General features: G+C 39.1%; 1 protein-coding gene across 2 annotated transcripts; it reads right to left on the bottom strand.

Annotated features, from left to right (window-relative positions):
* Positions 1–2,614: 2,614 nt before the first annotated feature.
* On the bottom strand, positions 2,615–20,356 carry LOC135719234 (E3 ubiquitin/ISG15 ligase TRIM25-like). Of its 2 annotated transcripts, XM_065241858.2 has the most exons (6): positions 19,695–20,354; positions 18,391–18,486; positions 18,034–18,267; positions 6,646–6,802; positions 5,463–5,522; positions 2,615–5,373 (listed from the first exon to the last, which is right to left on the bottom strand). In XM_065241858.2, the coding sequence occupies exons 1-6, from the start codon at positions 20,274–20,276 to the stop codon at positions 4,835–4,837; spliced, it is 1,668 nt and encodes a 555-aa protein (XP_065097930.1). In that variant the 5' UTR covers positions 20,277–20,354; the 3' UTR covers positions 2,615–4,834. The 2 variants fall into 2 exon arrangements, with proteins under 2 accessions (XP_065097930.1, XP_065097931.1); XM_065241859.2 differs by lacking the exon at positions 18,391–18,486 and having other exon boundaries at positions 19,695–20,356.
* Positions 20,357–20,945: the final 589 nt, after the last annotated feature.

Here is a 20,945-nt window from a genome sequence, read left to right as displayed (position 1 = left end):
CAATGTGTTCGTGTGGTTTATGGTTAAAAAAATCATTATTTTCCACATACCATACATTTTTTTAGCACCTCTAAGTCCCGCCCATCTGAAACAGGTCGTTTGGTACAAAGCTCATCGTTGTGAGAGAGCGCGGTGTCAACGGGTGTGAACTGATTGGCCAGCTATCCAGTGCGTTGAGATTGGCTGAATACCTCAGTAACGTAATCGGAAATATGACGCTCCTTGCCAAGTTTTGGAAGATGAGCTCCCTAAACAATAGTGAAAGCCACGAGACACTATCGTATTTACTACTACCTTATCAACACGAGCCTGAATCGGACCCAGAAAACACGGATGGCTAAGCTAATCAACCAACTTTACCAGCGCGATGTGAGCAGAACGTAACAGACGGTAAGGTAAGGATACTAAAACATGAACCATGTTTGCATTTGTAAACGTAGAAACAACAAACAAGCACTAATCTGCACTTCTCAAATCTCGCGTTTGGATCATCATTAGGAAATGCATTAAAACACAGGCGCGTCTCTGCACCAAACTCGTCTTTGAATCGTCAGTGAGGAAATGTATTAAATATGAAAACATCGGCTACTTACAGGATGTCAGTGTAGTTGCAAAGTTACAATTGCTCCACTTTTTAGACGAAGCCTTTGTTTACATCCAGCGGTTGTACTCCGCAATGTTTAGAAAGTAATCCTCCTTAAAATGTGCAGCACACAATCGAACATTTGGGCTGTACTGTTCTGAAACAGTGTTGTAAATAAAACCTAACCACTGGTTTCTTAATGTTTACTCTGTTGGAATGCCAACCAAAGTAGTTTTGCAACGAAACACAGCGTCTGCTCGACATGGCGGAAAAAACAATACTACAAAGTTACACCCTCTATCTTTGCGTATATATGAGGGCGGTGTTATGAAAATGTTCAAACCAGTATGACGTCTAACTACATGGGCGTGTTAAACGAGCCGTTTTAGGTGGGCGTGGATGAGGCTTCACGTTTAAAAAGAATTCCTCTTTGGATTTGAAACTTTAATTTTTGCAACTTTACATATCTTTTATGTGCACAGACATCATTTAACACTCTAAAAACAAAGGAAAACATGCAATCTGACAATTTGACCCCTTTAAAAAATGGTTTACCAGTTTTTTAATGTCCTCATATAATGACGTCATTTAAATCTAATTCTATCATCTAAAAGGGAACAGTGCATTCAGACACATTCAAGTAAAGTCATGTGTAAGAGCATATGGTTGATTAAAATTGGATACGATTCCTACATTGATGTTATGCAACTAAAGCACCTTCAATAACAAATAACATTTTATATAACTAGCTGTACCATGCACATTTTCAATACGCAGAGGCGGACACTACTTAAAGGGATACTTCACCGATTTAGCATTCAGCTTTGTATCTGTAGAAACCCGGCAGTATTACTGAATGACCATGTTTCCCTCCATCATTTCCCCCTGAGAGGAGAGATATCTGCATTTTGGTTCTGCAAAAAAGTCCTCCGATGATGCAAAAATCATCATATTACATCATCGGAGGACTTTTTTGCAGAACCAAAATGCAGATATCTCTCCTCTCAGGGGGAAATGAGGGAGGGAAACATGGTCATTCAGTAATACTGCCGGGTTTCTACAGATACAAAGCTGAATGCTAAATCGGTGAAGTATCCCTTTAAGTATTTTTACTTTCTACATAAAAGTAAATATGAAGAGTTTGGTTCCAAAACGCAATAAACGCCATTTTTGAAAAATATGAGTTACTGCCAGGACAGTATTAAAAAGTAAATTCTTAATTTTACGCAAAATCCAATATCCGCTGTGTTATTCTGTCATCTTTTCTCCCTTTTTCCCAAAATGCAATAAACGCCACTCCCCCTTTTCTACAGAATGCCATAAATCCACTCCACAGATTACAGCGCACCATTCCACGCAATGTAAACAAACAATGCGCACTAAGTACACGGAGTCCTAGTTTTCCTCATCAACTATGTACTTCGTGATCACCAAACATACAAAAACGAAATAATACTTTAATAGCATTGATAAACCTGTGGTGGTTTTCTGTGACGGGAAAGAAACGTAAGCCATCAACATCTAATAATTTACACAAAAGGTACTCGGGAGACGGGTGCTTGTTTGCCCGGGCCGACAGCATCAAGTTTCTGTCATGATAACGCATTGACCCCAGGGGATCTTATGAAAAACTTTCCATAATTTTACTCAAAGTCAACGAAAATCGAGCAGGACCAAAACATTTTACAGCTGATCGCTGTGAAAAACGTTAAGTGACGACGTCAAGTATAACCGCAGCAATGACATTGTTCTTAATATGACAAAGTAAGTGTTTTGATTAATGACATTAATGTTTATATTTTACTTAGTGTGTACAACTAGTCAACAAAATGAATATAACATGGCAAAGATGAATGCACATTTATATAGGCGATTGATTCAATAGGTTTATAGCATTTTGAATAAAAACTTGTCATGGATTTATTGCATTTTGTGGAAAAAATTATCCGTTTTTATAGTAAATCTTTGAAAATCAAGTTATGGATATAACCTAAAGATGCTATGTGAAAGTTTGTAACAGAAAATAGTGGGTTTCATCTTGTCACTTTCTTGGTATAGAAAACACGTGTATACCGAAATTTGTCAAAATGGATTTATTGCGTTTTGAAACCAAACTCTTTATATGTAGTGAACATTTTTTAGTAAAGTAAATTTTTTCCCAAGACAAATGCTTGGAAAATTTACTCAAAGTACTCAAGTAGTATCCGCCTCTGTCAATACGTTATATGTTAAAGGGCGCTTATTATTCCCAGTTTTACAAGATGTAATATAAGTCTCAGGTGTGTCTAAAATCCTTAAGGGGGATTAAAACGAAGGGGATTAATGGGGATTAGAAAGAAGTAGTGGGTGGATTTTTTTTCATTGTAGGGTGGGTGTTTTCACACATTTATGTTCAAACCCCTTGTTTTTGTGGATTTTGCATAAATGGTGCCATTCATGGTATCAGCACAGCAACTCACTTTTGTCCAACATGTGTACCGTGTGGCTCTCACATGGTCAGTATCCACAGTTCTTTGATTCTCAGTTCCTTGGACATGACTCCATAACTGTGATTCGAGAATTGCTGTAATATGTGCTGTTTGGTTAAACACATATGCAGTATTAATGACTTTTCAAGTGTTCAGAAGGGTTGAATAAAAAAATATCTCGATTTAGTGTACAGGTGACTTAAGAACTGTAGCAGCTACAGTCTCCACCATAGTCTTCATTCTAAAGGTCTGGGAACCATGGCAGATGGCCGCCTAAGAAGCCATATAACTGACAGGTAACATTTACATTTTATTTAGTCTATTCTATCCCCTTACCCTAACCCAAACACTTAACCTAATCCTTGTAGATTATGTTGCATTTTTTATTAAAATAAATAAATATACATTTTGGGCCCTATCTTTGACCCAGCGCAATTGACTTTGTCAGTGACGCATGTATCATTCGTATTTTGCACCGACGCACAGCGGGTTTTTCCCTCAACAGACCCACGTCGGCAAACTAGGGAATGAACTTGCTCTCCCTGGGCGGTTCAGCGCAAAAAAGGAGGCGTGTTCCGGCGCAAACCATCCCTGATGCTATTTTGCAGTTTCAAAAAACAATTGCCCCACTGACCAAAAAAACTAGTCTAAAGTCAGTGGCGCGTTGCTCGTGGTTTATTATGCTATTTTAAGGGCGCATGCTTGACCATAATGTAGGTGTAGGCTATAGCGTGCACAACGCGCACACAATTTGCTTATCTAATCTACACAGATGCAACAGTTATTTTTGCAAATCATAAATTGTTACAATAAAAAATATTAACACATGAGATAAGGGAAATCATAGTGGTGAGCATTGTGGTGATAGTTTTTATTTATTGTGTGGCTGCGTTAAAAAATTCTCATGCAAATAACGATTAAAATATTTTCATAAGTTTGTTGTCTGGCTGTATTACGTTTATTTTATGTAAATAATAATTAAAATGTTTTCATAAGAAACCTTAATGTTTATGAACTTGATTTGTAAGTGTTCTTTGGGGTTGGACCTTGCTTGCGTTTCTTGGGTCCGATTTCAAAGCCCCCAAACCCTTTCAGCGGTGAGGGTGGACGCAGATCTGTGTAGAGGCAGATCCACCTCCTGTTACACGGCGTGCCCGATTTATGCTGGCAAGCTTGGGATTCCCCCGTCTCCTGACATCATTGTAGCACTTGGCGCAACGATGGGGATGCCAGCTGATGAGACTGTGGCGATTTCCTCTCACGACTGTTTAACCTATGCTGATTTGAGCGGGTTTCTCCCATCCCCATACAAAACAACTTCAGTCTTTGACTGCTCTTACAAGAACGTCGGTCTCCTCAGCTGTGAACCGCTCCTGGCGTACGCCTGGTAAATCCGTCATAATAATAGCAACCCGCCATGGAACTTGCGCACTTGCGTTTAAAGGGAATGTTGGATAGCGTTCTGATTGGTTTATTTGACGTTACACCCAAACCACACCTATGAATAATGAACCTACTTCAGACCAACCCCTTATTGATTTGCGCCTGGCGCAAGAGTTATTTCTCCCGCCGGGAAAATAGCAACAGCGCCCAAGCACTTGCGTTTCAGATCGTTAAAATAGGGCCCTTAGTATGTTTTAGGCCATTTGGCTTATGAGGACACATGAAGCGTAAACCAGGTTTATATTATACACGTCAAACACATCCTTATAAACCACATATGACTTTAACAAAGACAAACTAATAAAAAATACAAACACTGATATTCACATTCAGATATAAACTATTTTTTAACATCACACAGTTTTACTGTTGATCCTCTATAAACCCCAAACCCAGGATATAGAGGTTTAGTGAATGTGGTGTGGACTCTGTGTATGAGGTTCATTGTGTCTGAGACTCTGTAGAAGGACAGAGATCCTGCACTGTGATCCACATACACTCCTATTATACAGGAACTCAAATCTACAGGAAGATCTGTGCGTTTGTTATTGTGAGAGAATGAACAACTGGAGGGACGACAGTACAAACTCCAGGATTGATCATTAAATCCAAACTTACATTCATCACCCTGAAACTTCCTGCTGATGCTCTTATATGACACTGATATACCCACACCAAAAACATCAGCACTGAACTCAATCTCCCAGTAACAGCGTCCACACACACTTTCTCTACACAACACCTGACACACATTATCAAATCTGTATGGATGAGATGGATACTGCTGGACTCTCTCAGTCCATGAAATCCTTCTGTTGCTCTCAGACAAATGGAGGCTTTTATTCATTGTGTTTATATCCAGAGTCAGCTGACAAGAATCTGATGAAGATAAAAACAAAACCATTTACTGTAAATAAAGCTGTGAGTTTCATGTGTGTGCATGTGTGTGTGTGTTTGTAGTGTCTTACATTGTAGAAAATCTTGTCTGGTCTTTGGTTCATTGTTGGGTGTAATTTTGATGCTTGTTACTAAAGACATAAACAGACATAATGGATGTAATTCTCACATTAAATATACAGTACATACAGTGGTGTGGAAAAGTGTTGGGCCCCTTCCTGAATTTTATTTTGTTTTTGCATACATTTTGGGACTCCAGGGAACCACAGTGAGAGCCATTATCCACAAATTGCGAAAACATGAAACCATGGTGAACCTTCTCAGGAGTGGCCGGCTGACCAAAATTACCCCAAGAGCGACTTATCCAAGAGGTCACAAAAGACTTGCCTAAGTTAAGGTCAGTGTTCATGACTCCACCATAAGAAGGAGACTGGGCAAAAATGGCCTGCATGGCAGAGTTCCCAGATGAAAACCACTGCTGAGCAAAAAGGACAAAACTCAGTTTTGCCAGAAAGCATCTTAACGTTCCCCAAGACTTTTGGGAAAATACTCTTATGGACTGATGGGACAAAAGTTTAACTTTTTGGAAGGTGTGTGTCCCATTATGTCTGGTATAAAAGTAACACAGCATTACAGAAAACGAACATCATACCAACAGTAAAATATGGTGGTAGTAGTGTGATAGTCTGGGACAGTTTTGCTGCTTCAGGACTTGGAAGATTTGCTGCGATAAATGGAACCATAAATTCTGCTGTCTACCAAAAAATCATGAAGGACGATGTCCGGCCATCTGTTCATGACCTCAAGCTGAAGCAAACTTGGGTTCTGCAGCAGGACAATGATTCAAAACACACCAGCAAGTCCACCTCTGAATTGCTGAAGAAAAACAAAATGAAGACTTTGGAGTGGGTTAGTCAAAGTCCTGACCTCAATCCTGTGGCATGACCTTAAAAAGGGCGGTTCATGCTCGAAAACCCTCCAATGTGGCTGAATTACAATAATTCTGTAAAGATGAGTGGACCAAAAGTCCTCCACAGCACTGTAACAGACTCATTGCAAACACTTGATTGCAGTTGTTGCTGGTAAGGGTGGCCCAACCAGTTATTAAGTTTAGGGGGCAAGCATTTTTCACACAGGGCCATCTGTGTTTGAATTTTATTTTCCCTTCATAATAAAACCTTCATTTAAAAAATGCATGTTGTGCTTACTTGTGTTATCTTTGATTAAATTAGTTTGATGAGTGTGCTGTTTTACCTCTATCAGATATCTTGTCAATCTCTTTGTAGAAATCCTTTAGTTTTTCTTCCAGTATAGAAACAGACTTCCTTACATCATCAAATGAGAGTTGAGAAGTAAAAGCGATGTTGGGTTCATCTTTACACCCAAGAGAGACAGACAGAGACTGAAAACTCTACGAAACAACGAGAGAAAAAGATTTTTTATTGTGTTTATTGTTAATTGATGTTGGAGATTTTTTGTGGTTACCATCACATGACTTCACATTTATTAAGTTGACTTAATGAAACATTATTTGATTATTTAATTCTTATTTAATTCTTGTTGTATAGATCTTAACTAACAGTATGGAAAAGTTTTACATCATTCACGATTTAGTAAACTGGTGATCTGATCCTGTATTTTGATGGTATTTGTGCTAGAGGTCTTCACTGGGTCAGTCCCAGTTTAATTATTTGAAATCCAGGTCTGATTAACATTGTGTGCAATACTCAAGTTGATTGGAGTACACCCAGCCGTGATCAGAGTTAGTCAGCACCAACGCGCTAAAGGGCATGTACAGTCCCAAGATTGCCTCAGGTTTCCATGGCGACTGACAACTGCCTCTTGTTTTGAAAGTTGCGACAATGCGCTGAAATAAGAAAACTGACAGGTAAGGCTGGAGAGAGGAGTGTAGATTGAAAATAAAAATTGGATGACCATGCATCAGTTAGTCTGTTTTGCTGCACTTAATATTAAAGCATATGGTGTTGTTGTCAGGAGTTTGTAGTTCAGAGAATGTCGGATGGATCTGCGTGTCGAAATTAGAGTTACAAGTGTACTCTGAGCATCTAACATGTAGTGTAGAGGCATTTGCTTAGGACTTCACGAGTAAGAGGTAAACAGGAATCAGAGCGGCTGGATTGGGATTTTTTTAAACCTTTGATGAGAAGAGTGATTTGGGGGTTATTGATAGCTGGGCAGTGCTGGCCGAAAATGAGTTTATAAAAAAATTATTCCGCTTAGGAAGGCTTTAATAGTGCCTGGTTGAGAAGTGGAGGAATTATCACAATGAAAAGTTATGCTTTTACAGTATAAATCAATTCTCTACCCCACAGGATGTTTGCGATGACGATTGGGTAAAGTTCGAACAGTGTGGAGGAATAGGCAGAAGACTTTAGTTTGTCGAGTTGGGGGGCCAGGTGGAAGCAAACCAGCGACCTTGGTAATAGCCCCCAAAACCAACTGAGGGGGCTGCGTCTGTGACTAGGTGGATACCTGAGGCTAAAAGCACAATTTCATCATAGAAAAAGGTAAGCTTTTTCCATTGTTTAGGGAATAACAGCCAAAGGTGTAAGACAATTTCCTAAATAAGATAGCACCTCCCCAAAGGACACTGCATGGGGGCAAAGTAAATGCGCGGGAAAAGCCACTCTCCACGATTCACAGTGGACTTCCCACTGAGACACATTTGGGTTTCAAAGACACACCTTTAGGGTGTCATACATTTGTATTCTTTTCTCTAAAAGCAAACTGTATATGAAATGCTACATGCACAAAGAATCTAAAATCTGTATCTTATTTGTTTTCTATTGGAATGTCTCATTGCAAGTGGTTACAGGTCTCACTCATATAACAACAGAATTCAATGTTAAAGTATATGTGAAACTTCATTCAATGTTGATAGACACCTCCCTTTCTAAGCATAAACCAATCACCCACTGTATACAAATTAAGGACAGCCCTTAGTTTTACCAACAACCAATCAGTACCAAATTCCTATATGCTTTGTTCTCTGGTTATTTAAGGAGATGTGTAGAAGATTTAGGCGGGACTTTCAATATCGAGAAATGCACCCCCATGATGCTGTCCTTGCACAGCATCATGTATTGTTATTTTACTTTGAGGAATCTGTAACCAGATCTTCATCTCATTACCAGGTATGCAATGGGTTTTCGTTTGATTTTCGTATTCGAATTGGAATGTAAATTGGCTTCTGAATTATGTTTTACCTACCTGGTTAATAAATTGTTATATTTGATTTTATTCTGTGTTGCTCGGTAAATGTTGACACTGCAAGTAATATCGTTGTATCCGTAGTTACCGTAAGGACTGAAATCAGGCTAGGATCGGCCCAATCCCAGTTAGATAGTGAATAATACATCAGCTGAGGATTTGAGAGATACGACTAGCAATTGGCGTTAGTTTAAGTGTACTTAGAAGCGTGGAGGCTGTTTTTCCGTTTAGAGTAACATTTCTGATTACTCTAAATAGGGTCAGCCTCAACCTCTGTTTATTTCAATGTTATTCTATTCATTAATCTTGATTAGAAATAATAATTGTAATAATTAAGTGTCACCTCTAAGGGGACTAAATAAAGTATGTTTAAAGTTGAGCACGCAGAAAGCGGCCGCTTAAGCGTATAGTCCAACCTCTGGCAGCGACCAACACTGATTCGCTTACGACCGTTGACCAGTATATTAATTATGAGGCCCGTACTAGGATCATGTGCGACTGTGAGAACCGAATGAACGAGTGTAATACCAGAGCTTTATCAGAATAAATAAACAAACATCCATCTAAATTCTGTAAACTTTAAAAGTAATAATCAATCAAATTTGTAATATAATATAAACTAAATCTTTGTCTTTGGAGTCAGATTAGAGATAAATATACCTAAATTACGTAACGCCAAAACGTCATCTGCAAAGCTCCGGAAAAGACCGAACGCGCTATCAATCCTTCCCATGCGGTTTGGACTTCGCCATTGGGCCAAACGGATGGATGGGGGATATAAAATTCACCCCCTTACAAAGTGGTGATTCCCGGGACGTGATATTCAACCAGTGAGAAAATCTTATCAAAATGTACAAAGTACGACTGATTTGATCCCTGGAGAATAAGAGTCTTTTCATGGAGCTAAAGGTTTGAACTTCTTCTATTTCTTCAGCTGATGTGGTAAGTCAATATTTTCTTTGCCTTTTAAAAATGTTTGAAGGATTGTTTTAAACATCCCACATTTATGAAATAGGTTGTAAATATACCTAATGTTAGACTGGAAATCAAATCCGGTGGGGCTTTAAGAATGAAATGAAACCACATTATTAGGAAATGCTGTGTGATGTTAAATGAAGAATGAATTGCTTTGCTCTGTTAAGATCTTTTGTTTACGTGCCTACGGAAAACAAAAGATCGTCTCACATTGGAGTTAAATCATACAAAATTTGTTCTGATTCTCAAACAAGGGAAACATCTAGAATCTAAATTTAAATCACCAAATTCTACACAATTGTTTATGTTGTGACAGTAAATGCACAACCTGGAAAACAGCTAAAAAACATTAACAATTGAAAAATGATGTTGGATGATTTAAACTACAATGCAATGAATGTGTTTGCATGTGAAGGGAGGACTTGGACAATTGATATGTGAAAAGCACACAGATAGTAAGATTTTTAAATGCTGCAAACATCAGTGTACAATCTATATTTGATGAATTAAGGTAATATTGTAATGAAGCTGGAAAATGAAGGAAATGTATGAATGATTGAAGGCAGCGTTGTTGGATTTAAAAATCCCCAATGCATAGAGAAATGTAACTGAATGCTGGACATTAAGCAAGTAGGGAAATGATTTTAAATGAGTTGTTGTGAGTGAGCCTTCTAAAAGATCACTCTGGACTGAATGAGAATAGAATGGACTCAGTAAGTCATATTACAATTACAAACCTCTAATTCAATGTAGTATTCCTCCATTGATGACATACAATTAAGCAAAACCTAAAATTGTTGCAGGAAAAAATAATGTTGTTCTAGGCCAACACAAATGGTCTTATCTCTCACTGTGAGACACCCAACTGAGATGAAAGGGCTTACCCCCCACTCAGATAACGGGCTATCCATTGTTCCCAAGAGAGAACATTGTTTTTTAAGAGAGACATTTGTCTGTAACCATATTTTCCTTCTGTAAATCAATCTCAGTGTTATTTAAGAACTTGATAAACACCAGGACTGTTAAAAGTTCTTGGCTTAGTCTTTCCCTATGAGTCTGTGAAAATTGTTTAAAGACAGTTTTGTACAGCTTTATAGAGATGTGAAAGGCCACACAATTTTTAGTCTTGAAACTGTTGTAGGAATACATTAGCATAAACCAATGAAAATCTGTGCCTCACACCAGTCTGTCCAGGGCTGACACCTTTTCACATTTAAATATATTGATACAGGAACATCTTGCAAATTCAGACACACAAACATCAGTCTGGTAATCCTTAAGAGATCAGTAACGAATGTATTTTTAATTAATACTGTTTTTTATATAATATAATCTACATTGTGATCAAGTTGCAATATCCATTATATTGTCATGGCCAAACAGGCCTCAGATGGTAAAAAGTGGTGTATTACATGTATGTATACTATATGAAATAACTTACACAGGCCAAACTCACAGAATTGGTTCACTACACAGTGTGTCAAGGAGCGGAGCACGCTGTCACGTGTTGCCATGTTTTAACACTGAAAAATTACATGACACTCGTGATGATAGTGAACCAAATCTCCTTCATTGGAAATCCCTAACCCTTTTTTTTAATCCAATACAGAGGTCTATTTTAATCATTTGGTAACTAAACCTATGATAAATGCTGAACACATCAAACAAAAGAGTCCTTTTGGGTCAGAGATCTGAAGCAGTCAAAGGTGTGATGAGCTGATGAATTGCCCACAGGTCTGACTGAACTGAGCAACTTAAAATGAAGTCACTTGAGCTTATGGGAAAGTTCTCCAGCAGAAATGGAGTTTGAATGCTCACAGCAGACAGCATAAGAGTTTAAAATGCTATCACAGCTTAAAGTAATACACTGTCAGACTACACTGCAATAGCAGTAGTCAATAAAAAAAAAAACTCTGACCAAAGGATGTAAAGCTAATTTAATCTCTGAAAATAAATTTGCAAAATAATATGACATTGGTACATCTATTCCCTAATGACTGATCACCAAAAGGAGAAATTGTACCGCATGTCTTAATGCAAATTGCATAAAGGGTTAAAAACTAAATTGCTTCTCTGTTTGTCTTTTTATCAGGTTGAAAGCTGTAAATCCTGGCCAGAGATGTCTGGCCACATCAAAGACAGCGAACCCTGCAGAAAAAACAATCTAGAAAACTGAGGATGGGTGCGAAGACATTCAAAGGCCATTTTACACCTCACTACACTATACCATCATGAATAGACATGGCCTCAAAATTTGCAACACTAATTGTTAGAGATAAAATCCACCCATCTTTCAGACAAACACTGACTGTACAGCACACACATTGACTAAAACAATCTCGTAACACATCTGGTATAGACGTAAAGACTATCCAGACATAAACACTACACACCACACAACATATTCCAAACTTAACATTACATTTAAAATCAACATTCTCCTGTTACACAAACAGGGACATCTAATCCAACACAAATTCTAAGTGATATCATTCACACCCATATTAGCAAAACTACAACATTCATAAGAAACTTACATGGCAAAGTCACACTTTGATGATTATGTTTCTAATTGCAATAACAAACTTACTGTCTAAATCTCAAATCAATAATCTGACTGTTGTTGTCATAAGTGAGGACCAGTTGGCGCCCTGATCCTCAACTTATCACTAAACAACAGCACAAACAATTTTCAAGAATCAATCAAACCATTTACATCTCAACTCCTAATATCAAATGTGACTTAGCCGACATATCAGATACACACCTATATAAGTATTCACATATCTCTACACTCATACACCTACTTATACACGCAAACACATTGAAATCTGAGATTCTAAATCTTCAAATGTATGGACTATACATACACATTCACATACAGATACATATACACATAGGCACATACCTGCACACATAGAAATCTAACATGAGATTCTGAATCTTCAATTGTGCTCATGGACTCAACATGTTCTGAACATATACTAAGTTAATCTTAGGCCTATACAAGGTGCTTATATTAGAAAATTCAGAGTTCCCTCAACATTCATGATAGATGTGTGCATGGTATGATTACAACATTATGTGCTTATTATTATTATTATTATTATTATTGTTGTTATATATGGTCTACCATGCCCATACCTAAATCTATTGTAGCAATATTTTACTATCACGTTTATTGATACACCCTATGAGATGCATTACCAAATTTTACTTTAACATGTTCCGTTATTTTTTTTACATGACCCAATATATGCATACCTGAATGTTATTTAACACTTTCTGGTTTTTATTTTCTTTTATTTTCACATGACCCAATATGCATACCTGAAGAAGGTTATTTTTACATTTTCTGGGTTTTATTTTCATACAATCTATAATATGCATACCTGAAGAAGGTTATTTTTACATTTTCTGGGTGTATTTTCATAAAATCTATAACATGCATACCTGAAGATCATTTTAACCATTCCTGGGTTTTATTTTCATACAATCTGTAACATGCATATCTCAAGGTTATTTTAACATTTTATTTTCTGGGTTTTATTTTTATAATATGCATACCTCAATGTTATGCATTGTTGTTTTAACCTGATCTTTTGCATCTTCTTCTTCAATATCCAGAGACCAAGTACATTTAAATTCAACTAAACTCCAAATACAACACTGGGAAAGAACATTGGTAATTTTATAGATCAGATATATTTGACCTGGTGAGACCGTACCACTTGCACTTTCCACATCAAGGTATCATGTGCTATGTTTTTTATTTATTCTATTTATGGTTTGCCCTATGAATCTATTGATAATGTTGCTGAGTCTATCAGTATTGATCAATGTTCAATCAATGAATGGTCCTTAAGATGTGCAGGTGTTTCACACAGTAATGTATTGTCAATGACATGATCCCCACCTGACGATGTCTGAAATCAGAGGAGATCACCGTTCAGAGGTGACAACTTTCTTCAAAGGGACAGAACGTCTAAAAACAGGTGGTTTTTTCGCCAAAGAATGGGACATTCATTGAACAAAGCACACAGGCCTTGGTTGACACACTGAACTTGAACACTACGAACACTACAGAGATTGGACACCACCAAGAGCTAACATCTTACTGTATGTTGATCTCATCGGGACTGTTATGTTCTCCGATATGATCAAGCGGCGGAGCTGTAAGACAATTTCCTAAATAAGATAGCACCTCCCCAAAGGACACTGCATGGGGGCAAAGTAAATGCGCGGGAAAAGCCACTCTCCACGATTCACAGTGGACTTCCCACTGAGACACATTTGGGTTTCAAAGACACACCTTTAGGGTGTCATACATTTGTATTCTTTTCTCTAAAAGCAAACTGTATATGAAATGCTACATGCACAAAGAATCTAAAATCTGTATCTTATTTGTTTTCTATTGGAATGTCTCATTGCAAGTGGTTACAGGTCTCACTCATATAACAACAGAATTCAATGTTAAAGTATATGTGAAACTTCATTCAATGTTGATAGACACCTCCCTTTCTAAGCATAAACCAATCACCCACTGTATACAGATTAAGGACAGCCCTTAGTTTTACCAACAACCAATCAGTACCAAATTCCTATATGCTTTGTTCTCTGGTTATTTAAGGAGATGTGTAGAAGATTTAGGCGGGACTTTCAATATCGAGAAATGCACCCCCATGATGCTGTCCTTGCACAGCATCATGTATTGTTATTTTACTTTGAGGAATCTGTAACCAGATCTTCATCTCATTACCAGGTATGCAATGGGTTTTCGTTTGATTTTCGTATTCGAATTGGAATGTAAATTGGCTTCTGAATTATGTTTTACCTACCTGGTTAATAAATTGTTATATTTGATTTTATTCTGTGTTGCTCGGTAAATGTTGACACTGCAAGTAATATCGTTGTATCCGTAGTTACCGTAAGGACTGAAATCAGGCTAGGATCGGCCCAATCCCAGTTAGATAGTGAATAATACATCAGCTGAGGATTTGAGAGATACGACTAGCAATTGGAGTTAGTTTAAGTGTACTTAGAAGCGTGGAGGCTGTTTTTCCGTTTAGAGTAACATTTCTGATTACTCTAAATAGGGTCAGCCTCAACCTCTGTTTATTTCAATGTTATTCTATTCATTAATCTTGATTAGAAATAATAATTGTAATAATTAAGTGTCACCTCTAAGGGGACTAAATAAAGTATGTTTAAAGTTGAGCACGCAGAAAGCGGCCGCTTAAGCGTATAGTCCAACCTCTGGCAGCGACCAACACTGATTCGCTTACGACCGTTGACCAGTATATTAATTATGAGGCCCGTACTAGGATCATGTGCGACTGTGAGAACCGAATGAACGAGTGTAATACCAGAGCTTTATCAGAATAAATAAACAAACATCCATCTAAATTCTGTAAACTTTAAAAGTAATAATCAATCAAATTTGTAATATAATATAAACTAAATCTTTGTCTTTGGAGTCAGATTAGAGATAAATATACCTAAATTACGTAACGCCAAAACGTCATCTGCAAAGCTCCGGAAAAGACCGAACGCGCTATCAATCCTTCCCATGCGGTTTGGACTTCGCCATTGGGCCAAACGGATGGATGGGGGATATAAAATTCACCCCCTTACAAAGGTTTAATTCTGCTTTAAATTCTGAGGTTAAATTGACTAGGTTGTTTAATCCACAGACAGAAGATGCTAAAGACAGGAGCTGTAAAATAAAGGGGTGTTCTTGAGGCACGATTCTCATAGCGAAGTTGAGGTAACCGAGTAAAGAAAGAAGATCACATTTGGAAATTTGCTGTGCGAAGGTTAGGTTTTGAATTATGTTAACGATTCTGTCAATCTTGTCGTAAGGCAGCGAATCTTGACATTTCACAAAGTCTAGTGTAAATTTGAGAAATTCCAAAGAGCGATGGAAAAGTGAGCGGCTGGGGGAGCAGATTTGGGGGAGACTAGGAGAAAAACATCTAGTAGGTTAATGAGATAAAGGATGTCATAATTGTTCACTATGTTCACACAATGTTTCCGATAGAGTATCGAAAATTTTGGGGCTGCTTTTGCATCCAAAAGACAAGCGAACAGCAAAGAAAATGTATCTCACCAGAGCACGCCAATGAGATTCCAAAAATCAGGGTTTATTGGCATGACCTTGAAGGCTGATGTGAGGACCAGCAGATTTAATCAGACTGAGCGGATTTAATCAGACTGAGCACGTGATCTACGTCATGGTAATGATGTGAGAATTCAGATAGGGGAATTAAGCTGTTGTTGTAGGGATGAAGCATTCCTGGGGGGCTGAAAGATCAATAATAATGCACTTTTTACCTGAGAATTTCCTTGTTGCTATGCTGATGGGGTTAATGATAGGTGTGGAATGGGGGGTAATCTGATCTGATAAGTCCGATCATAAATGTAGCCTCTACTTCTTTTTGGAGTTAGTCAGGGGGTAACTGGGGGTTGGTGGAATTTTGTACTGACAGGCAAGACTTAACCTGGTGATCGAGAGATTTACAGATGGCATATGAAATGTTGCGGCAGCCAAGAAAAACTCTAATGTAGAGTTTGAAGTCCAATGCTCACCTGGGCACTGGTTCAGTCAGTGTGTGACTCTCGTGGCGCATTTGGCAGAAAATTATTTGTGGGAAGTGTAAAAAATGACTGCCGCCGAACGACAATGAGAACTTATGGAAAGGTAGTCATTAAGTTCTTTATGCCTGTTTGGAAAAACTGAGCAAATGACTGTATATTTATTAGGCCTTTCCCTCCTCTTATTTCGCCTTCAGCAAAGGAGATGATACGGTTAGAGCTGGAAGGCAAATCTTTTAGGACGATGGAGAATGTGCAAGTCCAAAGAACGATGGCTGTCTTTCAGGTCCATGTCTGTACCTAAAAGGATTTGGGAGCGAATGGGGGAGGGTCTATGGCAATGGCTTGAGCGGGCATTGCTAAGGGGACGGCTGTGAGAAGGGGAACGTCCTAATAGGGGAAAAACTGGGGCAGGCACTGCATGCAGAGACAGCCTCACGCCATGCGCTGCGCATGGAAGAGAGAGGTCTGTAGAAAGAGAAAGGAGAGGAGGAGCTGGAGTGTTTCTTGCCTTTGGAGGCAGCCTCACGCTGGGGGGGGCACTCCAGTGACATTAGAGGAAAGGGCAGGGGGGAAATAAGAGGAGGGAAAAGTTGGTGGGTTTTGAGCCTGGTTTAGCAAAGCTGAGGTGGGAGGGAGATGGGGTTGGATAGGGGAGGCATTAGCGAGGAGGGAGGCAGGTGGGGGTGAGAGGAATGGGTAGGTTACGGGTGGTGGCGCGTTTTGGGCAGCCGCACTGGCTGGACTAGAGGGTGAGGGGCGAATGGCTACTGCGGTGGAAGGCGCTAAATGGCATGCGCGATGGCCGGAGGGGAAGCCCTCGAGGCCCTTGAAGCTGGCCGTGGGTTTGCTGGAAAACGCCCCAGATTCTTAAGAGGGCAGCCAGATTCTTTTTTGAAAGATGTCAGGGGAGCGGCTACTGGGGTCTTTCCAGTTTGAGCACTGAGGTAAAGCTCATAAAGTTGGGCTTTTGACATCCTTCTAGAAAATTTGATGTTGGCGATCGGGAGAGCGTGTCACAACCCGTTCACAGTCTATTTTACTATTGCAGGGGTTGAAGATGGTCCGGGTGGAGTTGTAAAAGGATAGGTTCAAGGACGTCTTGCCAGAGGCGGAGAGAAGGGATTTAAGCAGCGGCACTTATGTGAAACCGCAGGAAGGGCATCCTCTTTCCCCGGAGCTCTGTGTGGGAGCATGATTAGGGTTGGAGGGTCCTGGGGATGGGCAGACCGCTGATGACAAATCTGTGTTAGAGGAAAGATCTTCATCGGAGGTGAAGAGCATGAGGTCATATTGGAGGGACATTGTTCCGGAAATGGGCAGGGCCTAATCCTTGATGGTCACTGGTAAGGTTTGGAGACTGACTCAATTAAATAGGCTCTCAGGAAGATTGACTACATATAAAACTTCATATAAAGGAAATTACTGCTATGGTAACACAAAGTTTTACAACTTGTTTATTTGCTTAATGTGCTGTGGAATTTGCTGATCGTCTTTCTGGCTGGGTTCGGGTCCAGCTATCAAATAATAGACGGGTCTGCGTCAGGTTCGGATATTACATTTTTGGCATGCCTCAGTTCTGCACGGGTCCAGGTCCAACTTTCAAATATAAGACTGGTTCAGGTAGGTTCTGGGTAGCACATTCATGGATCTCTTCATGTAGAATTTTGAAAATTTGTACCCGTGAAGACCTCTAATTTGTGCTTAAAATTTTGGAATTACTTTTAATGTCTCAAACTATAAAGATTCAGTTAAAGTGAAAGTAATATTAGAAATGACTCTTCTTCTCTAATATCAACATGTAACTTAAAGCACTGTGTTGTTTATCAGTGGTTGTGTTACCTGTAGGAAATGGATGTGATCATTTGTTTGTGAAAGTTTCTCCAGCTCAGCGTCTCTCCTCCTCAGATCATCAATCTCCTGCCTCAGTCGCTCCAGTCCTTCTTCAGCTCGACTCACTGCAGTCTTTTCCTGATCTCTGATCAGCTGTATCACCTCAGAGCGTCTTCTCTCAATGGAGCGGATCAGTTGAGTAAAGATCCTCTCACTGTCCTCCACTGCTGTCTGTGCAGATCGCTGTTATCACACAAACACACACACACACTCACATTACAATCAGATCTTACATCACTACATCACACAGTGAGCTTCAGTCAGACTGAAACTCCTTCGGCACTCAAACTTCTCATGAAAACTCACCTTATGAGATTCAATAACATCTCTCATATCCTTAAGCTCCTTCCCAATCTGCTTCATTCTTTGATGATATTTTCTTTTTGTATCACCTAAAACCCTCTTGTGTGAAAATAAAAGAATGGCCCAAAGTTATTATTATTATTATTATTCGTTGTATCCATGGGTGCTTTTCCAGACACTCAAGGACACCTTACAATAAAAGCAATACAGTAATTACAGCCATAATACATTAATGGAGATCAGTCATGCATTAATTACACACATAGTCACATAAAAGCTGCTTATAAAGATAAGTCTTAAAACGAGATTTAAAAATAAAAAGATTGTCACTGGTACGTACATCTAATGATAGTAAATTGATCACAAGTGAGAACCTGCGTAGCTAAACGCTTAAAGCCCGATTTATAGTCGTGCATAAGTTCTACGTCGTAGCTACGGCGTAAGCTATCTGTAGCCTGTGCTGGCCTAACGTGCACCTCGCAAAAATTTTAACAGTGCGTCAGTTCTACGCAGACCGCAAGCGCTGTGATTGGTCCACCAGAACCCCTCCCGTCATGTAAAAAAACTGTGTCATAAGTATTTCCGTTTGCGATGGAGAAAACAAAGAATGGTCAAGTTGAGGAGTGATTTAACTCAAACTGCAACAAAAGTCACTGTTTTTCTACTTCCATGATTGCTGGTGTTCTCAAATCATACACAACAAGTTACTGTTTCTTCTTCGTTTGCGGGTTAACTTGCCAAGCTTCTTCTTCTTTGACAGTCGCGCTGCTACTGTGGATACACGCGTGGATACTGCCTCCCAGCGGTCTGCGAGTGTGTTTGCACGTCGAAGCGGACGACGACGCAAAAGTATAAATGAAAACCGACGCGGAACCTACCCCATCGCGGCTACGCCGTAGGACCTAAGCACGACTATAACGAGCCCTTAAGACCCCAGAGACTTTGTATGAATCCAGGGAGGGACAAGTTCTAGGGAATTAGCAGATCTTAACACACGAGATGGAATGTAGTGATGGATAAGATTAGTTAAGTAAGAAGGTGCACGATTATTTACTGCTTTGTAGGTGAGAAGGAGTAGTTAAAACTCAATACGATACTTAATTGGAAGCCAATGTAAATCTATTAGTATTTAAGTGATATGGTCAGCTAAACAGGACCTACTAATAATACGTGGTATGAACCAGTTCTGAAAATAACAAGTAACAATCTATATCTATAAGACTCCTACTAGTATAAGGGGATGGAGAATATTTATTATTTGACATTAACAGTTTATCATTAATATATACAGTGCTGTGAGTTCATACCTGTTTCTCAGTTCTCTCTGCTGCAGCTGATACGGTGTCATGATTTTTGTGTTCATCCATCGTACACAGAGAACACACACACCGCTGATCAGTACGACAATAAATCTCCAGTAGTCTCTCATGTTCAGGGCAGATGATCTCCTGAAGTCGTCCAGTGACGTCTATCAGGTTGTGTCTCTTTCCTTTGAAGAAAGTCTCATGTTGTTGAAGGTGATGTTGACAGTAAGAGTTCAGACACATCAGACACGACTTGACAGCTTTGTGTTTGATTTCAGTACAGACGTCACACGGCACATCTCCAGCAGAACACTGAGCAGAAACATCAGCATGTACTTTAGTCTTCAGTTTCTCCACCATTTCAGCCAGTATGGTGTTTTTATTCAGAGCCGGTCTTGGTTTGAAGGTCTGTCTGCATTGAGGACAGCTGTAGTCTCTCTTCTGATCCTTCTGATTCCAGTAGTTTGTAATACAGCTCATACAGTAGCTGTGTCCACAGGGAATGGTCACTGGATCCTTCAGTAGATCCAGACACACTGGACAGATGAATTGATCCTGAGCCCATGAAATACTGGCTTCTGCCATTTTACTGCGTGTGCAGATGAACAGTGAGGGAAGTTCAACAGCTCAGACACATCTTAGTTTCGTTTTCTCTGAAAACTTCCGTGTTTAAGCAGTGTGTGAGAAGGGGTGTGGCTTTTCTGTTTTCACCATGTGAATATTGTGCAGCATTCAGATTTCAGTGTTTAAGTCTTCTACCATTTTTTTGCACATTTCATAACTCCACCATTTTCAGTTCTTTCTGTTGATTATCTTTAAGTAGCAGTTTTTCATTGTGTTGCCAGCATGAAACATTACATAGAACTTTAGTTAGGGTGTACTGTTGCTGTTTGAGTATAGATAAGATCTATACAGGAAACTATACATGGAAAGGAAAATGCAACGGATTTGAGCTCTGAAGAGAAAATGTAAAGAAACATCAATAGGTTAATGTTTAATATTAATGCTCATTATATAAATAAATAACATTCAAAAAATAAATGGTCAGAATTTAGTTAATGCAAGTTAATATAACAACCAAACTATCGCATTGGTGGGCAGATATCAGTCTAAATAATCTGCAATTGGTGGAAATTTTTATATCAGTGCATCTCTAAGGCCTCGTACACACATCATTCAAGGCCAGTTGTAACTTCAGTAATTTATGGGACTGACAAGCACATTCTAAAACCGAAATAAGTCCTGCAAAATGCA

This window comes from Paramisgurnus dabryanus, chromosome 14 (assembly GCF_030506205.2).
Source record: "Paramisgurnus dabryanus chromosome 14, PD_genome_1.1, whole genome shotgun sequence".
Taxonomy (NCBI): Eukaryota; Metazoa; Chordata; class Actinopteri; order Cypriniformes; family Cobitidae; genus Paramisgurnus; species Paramisgurnus dabryanus.
The sequence above is the reverse complement of the archived record's forward strand: the minus strand, read 5'-3'. Positions and strand labels throughout refer to the sequence as shown.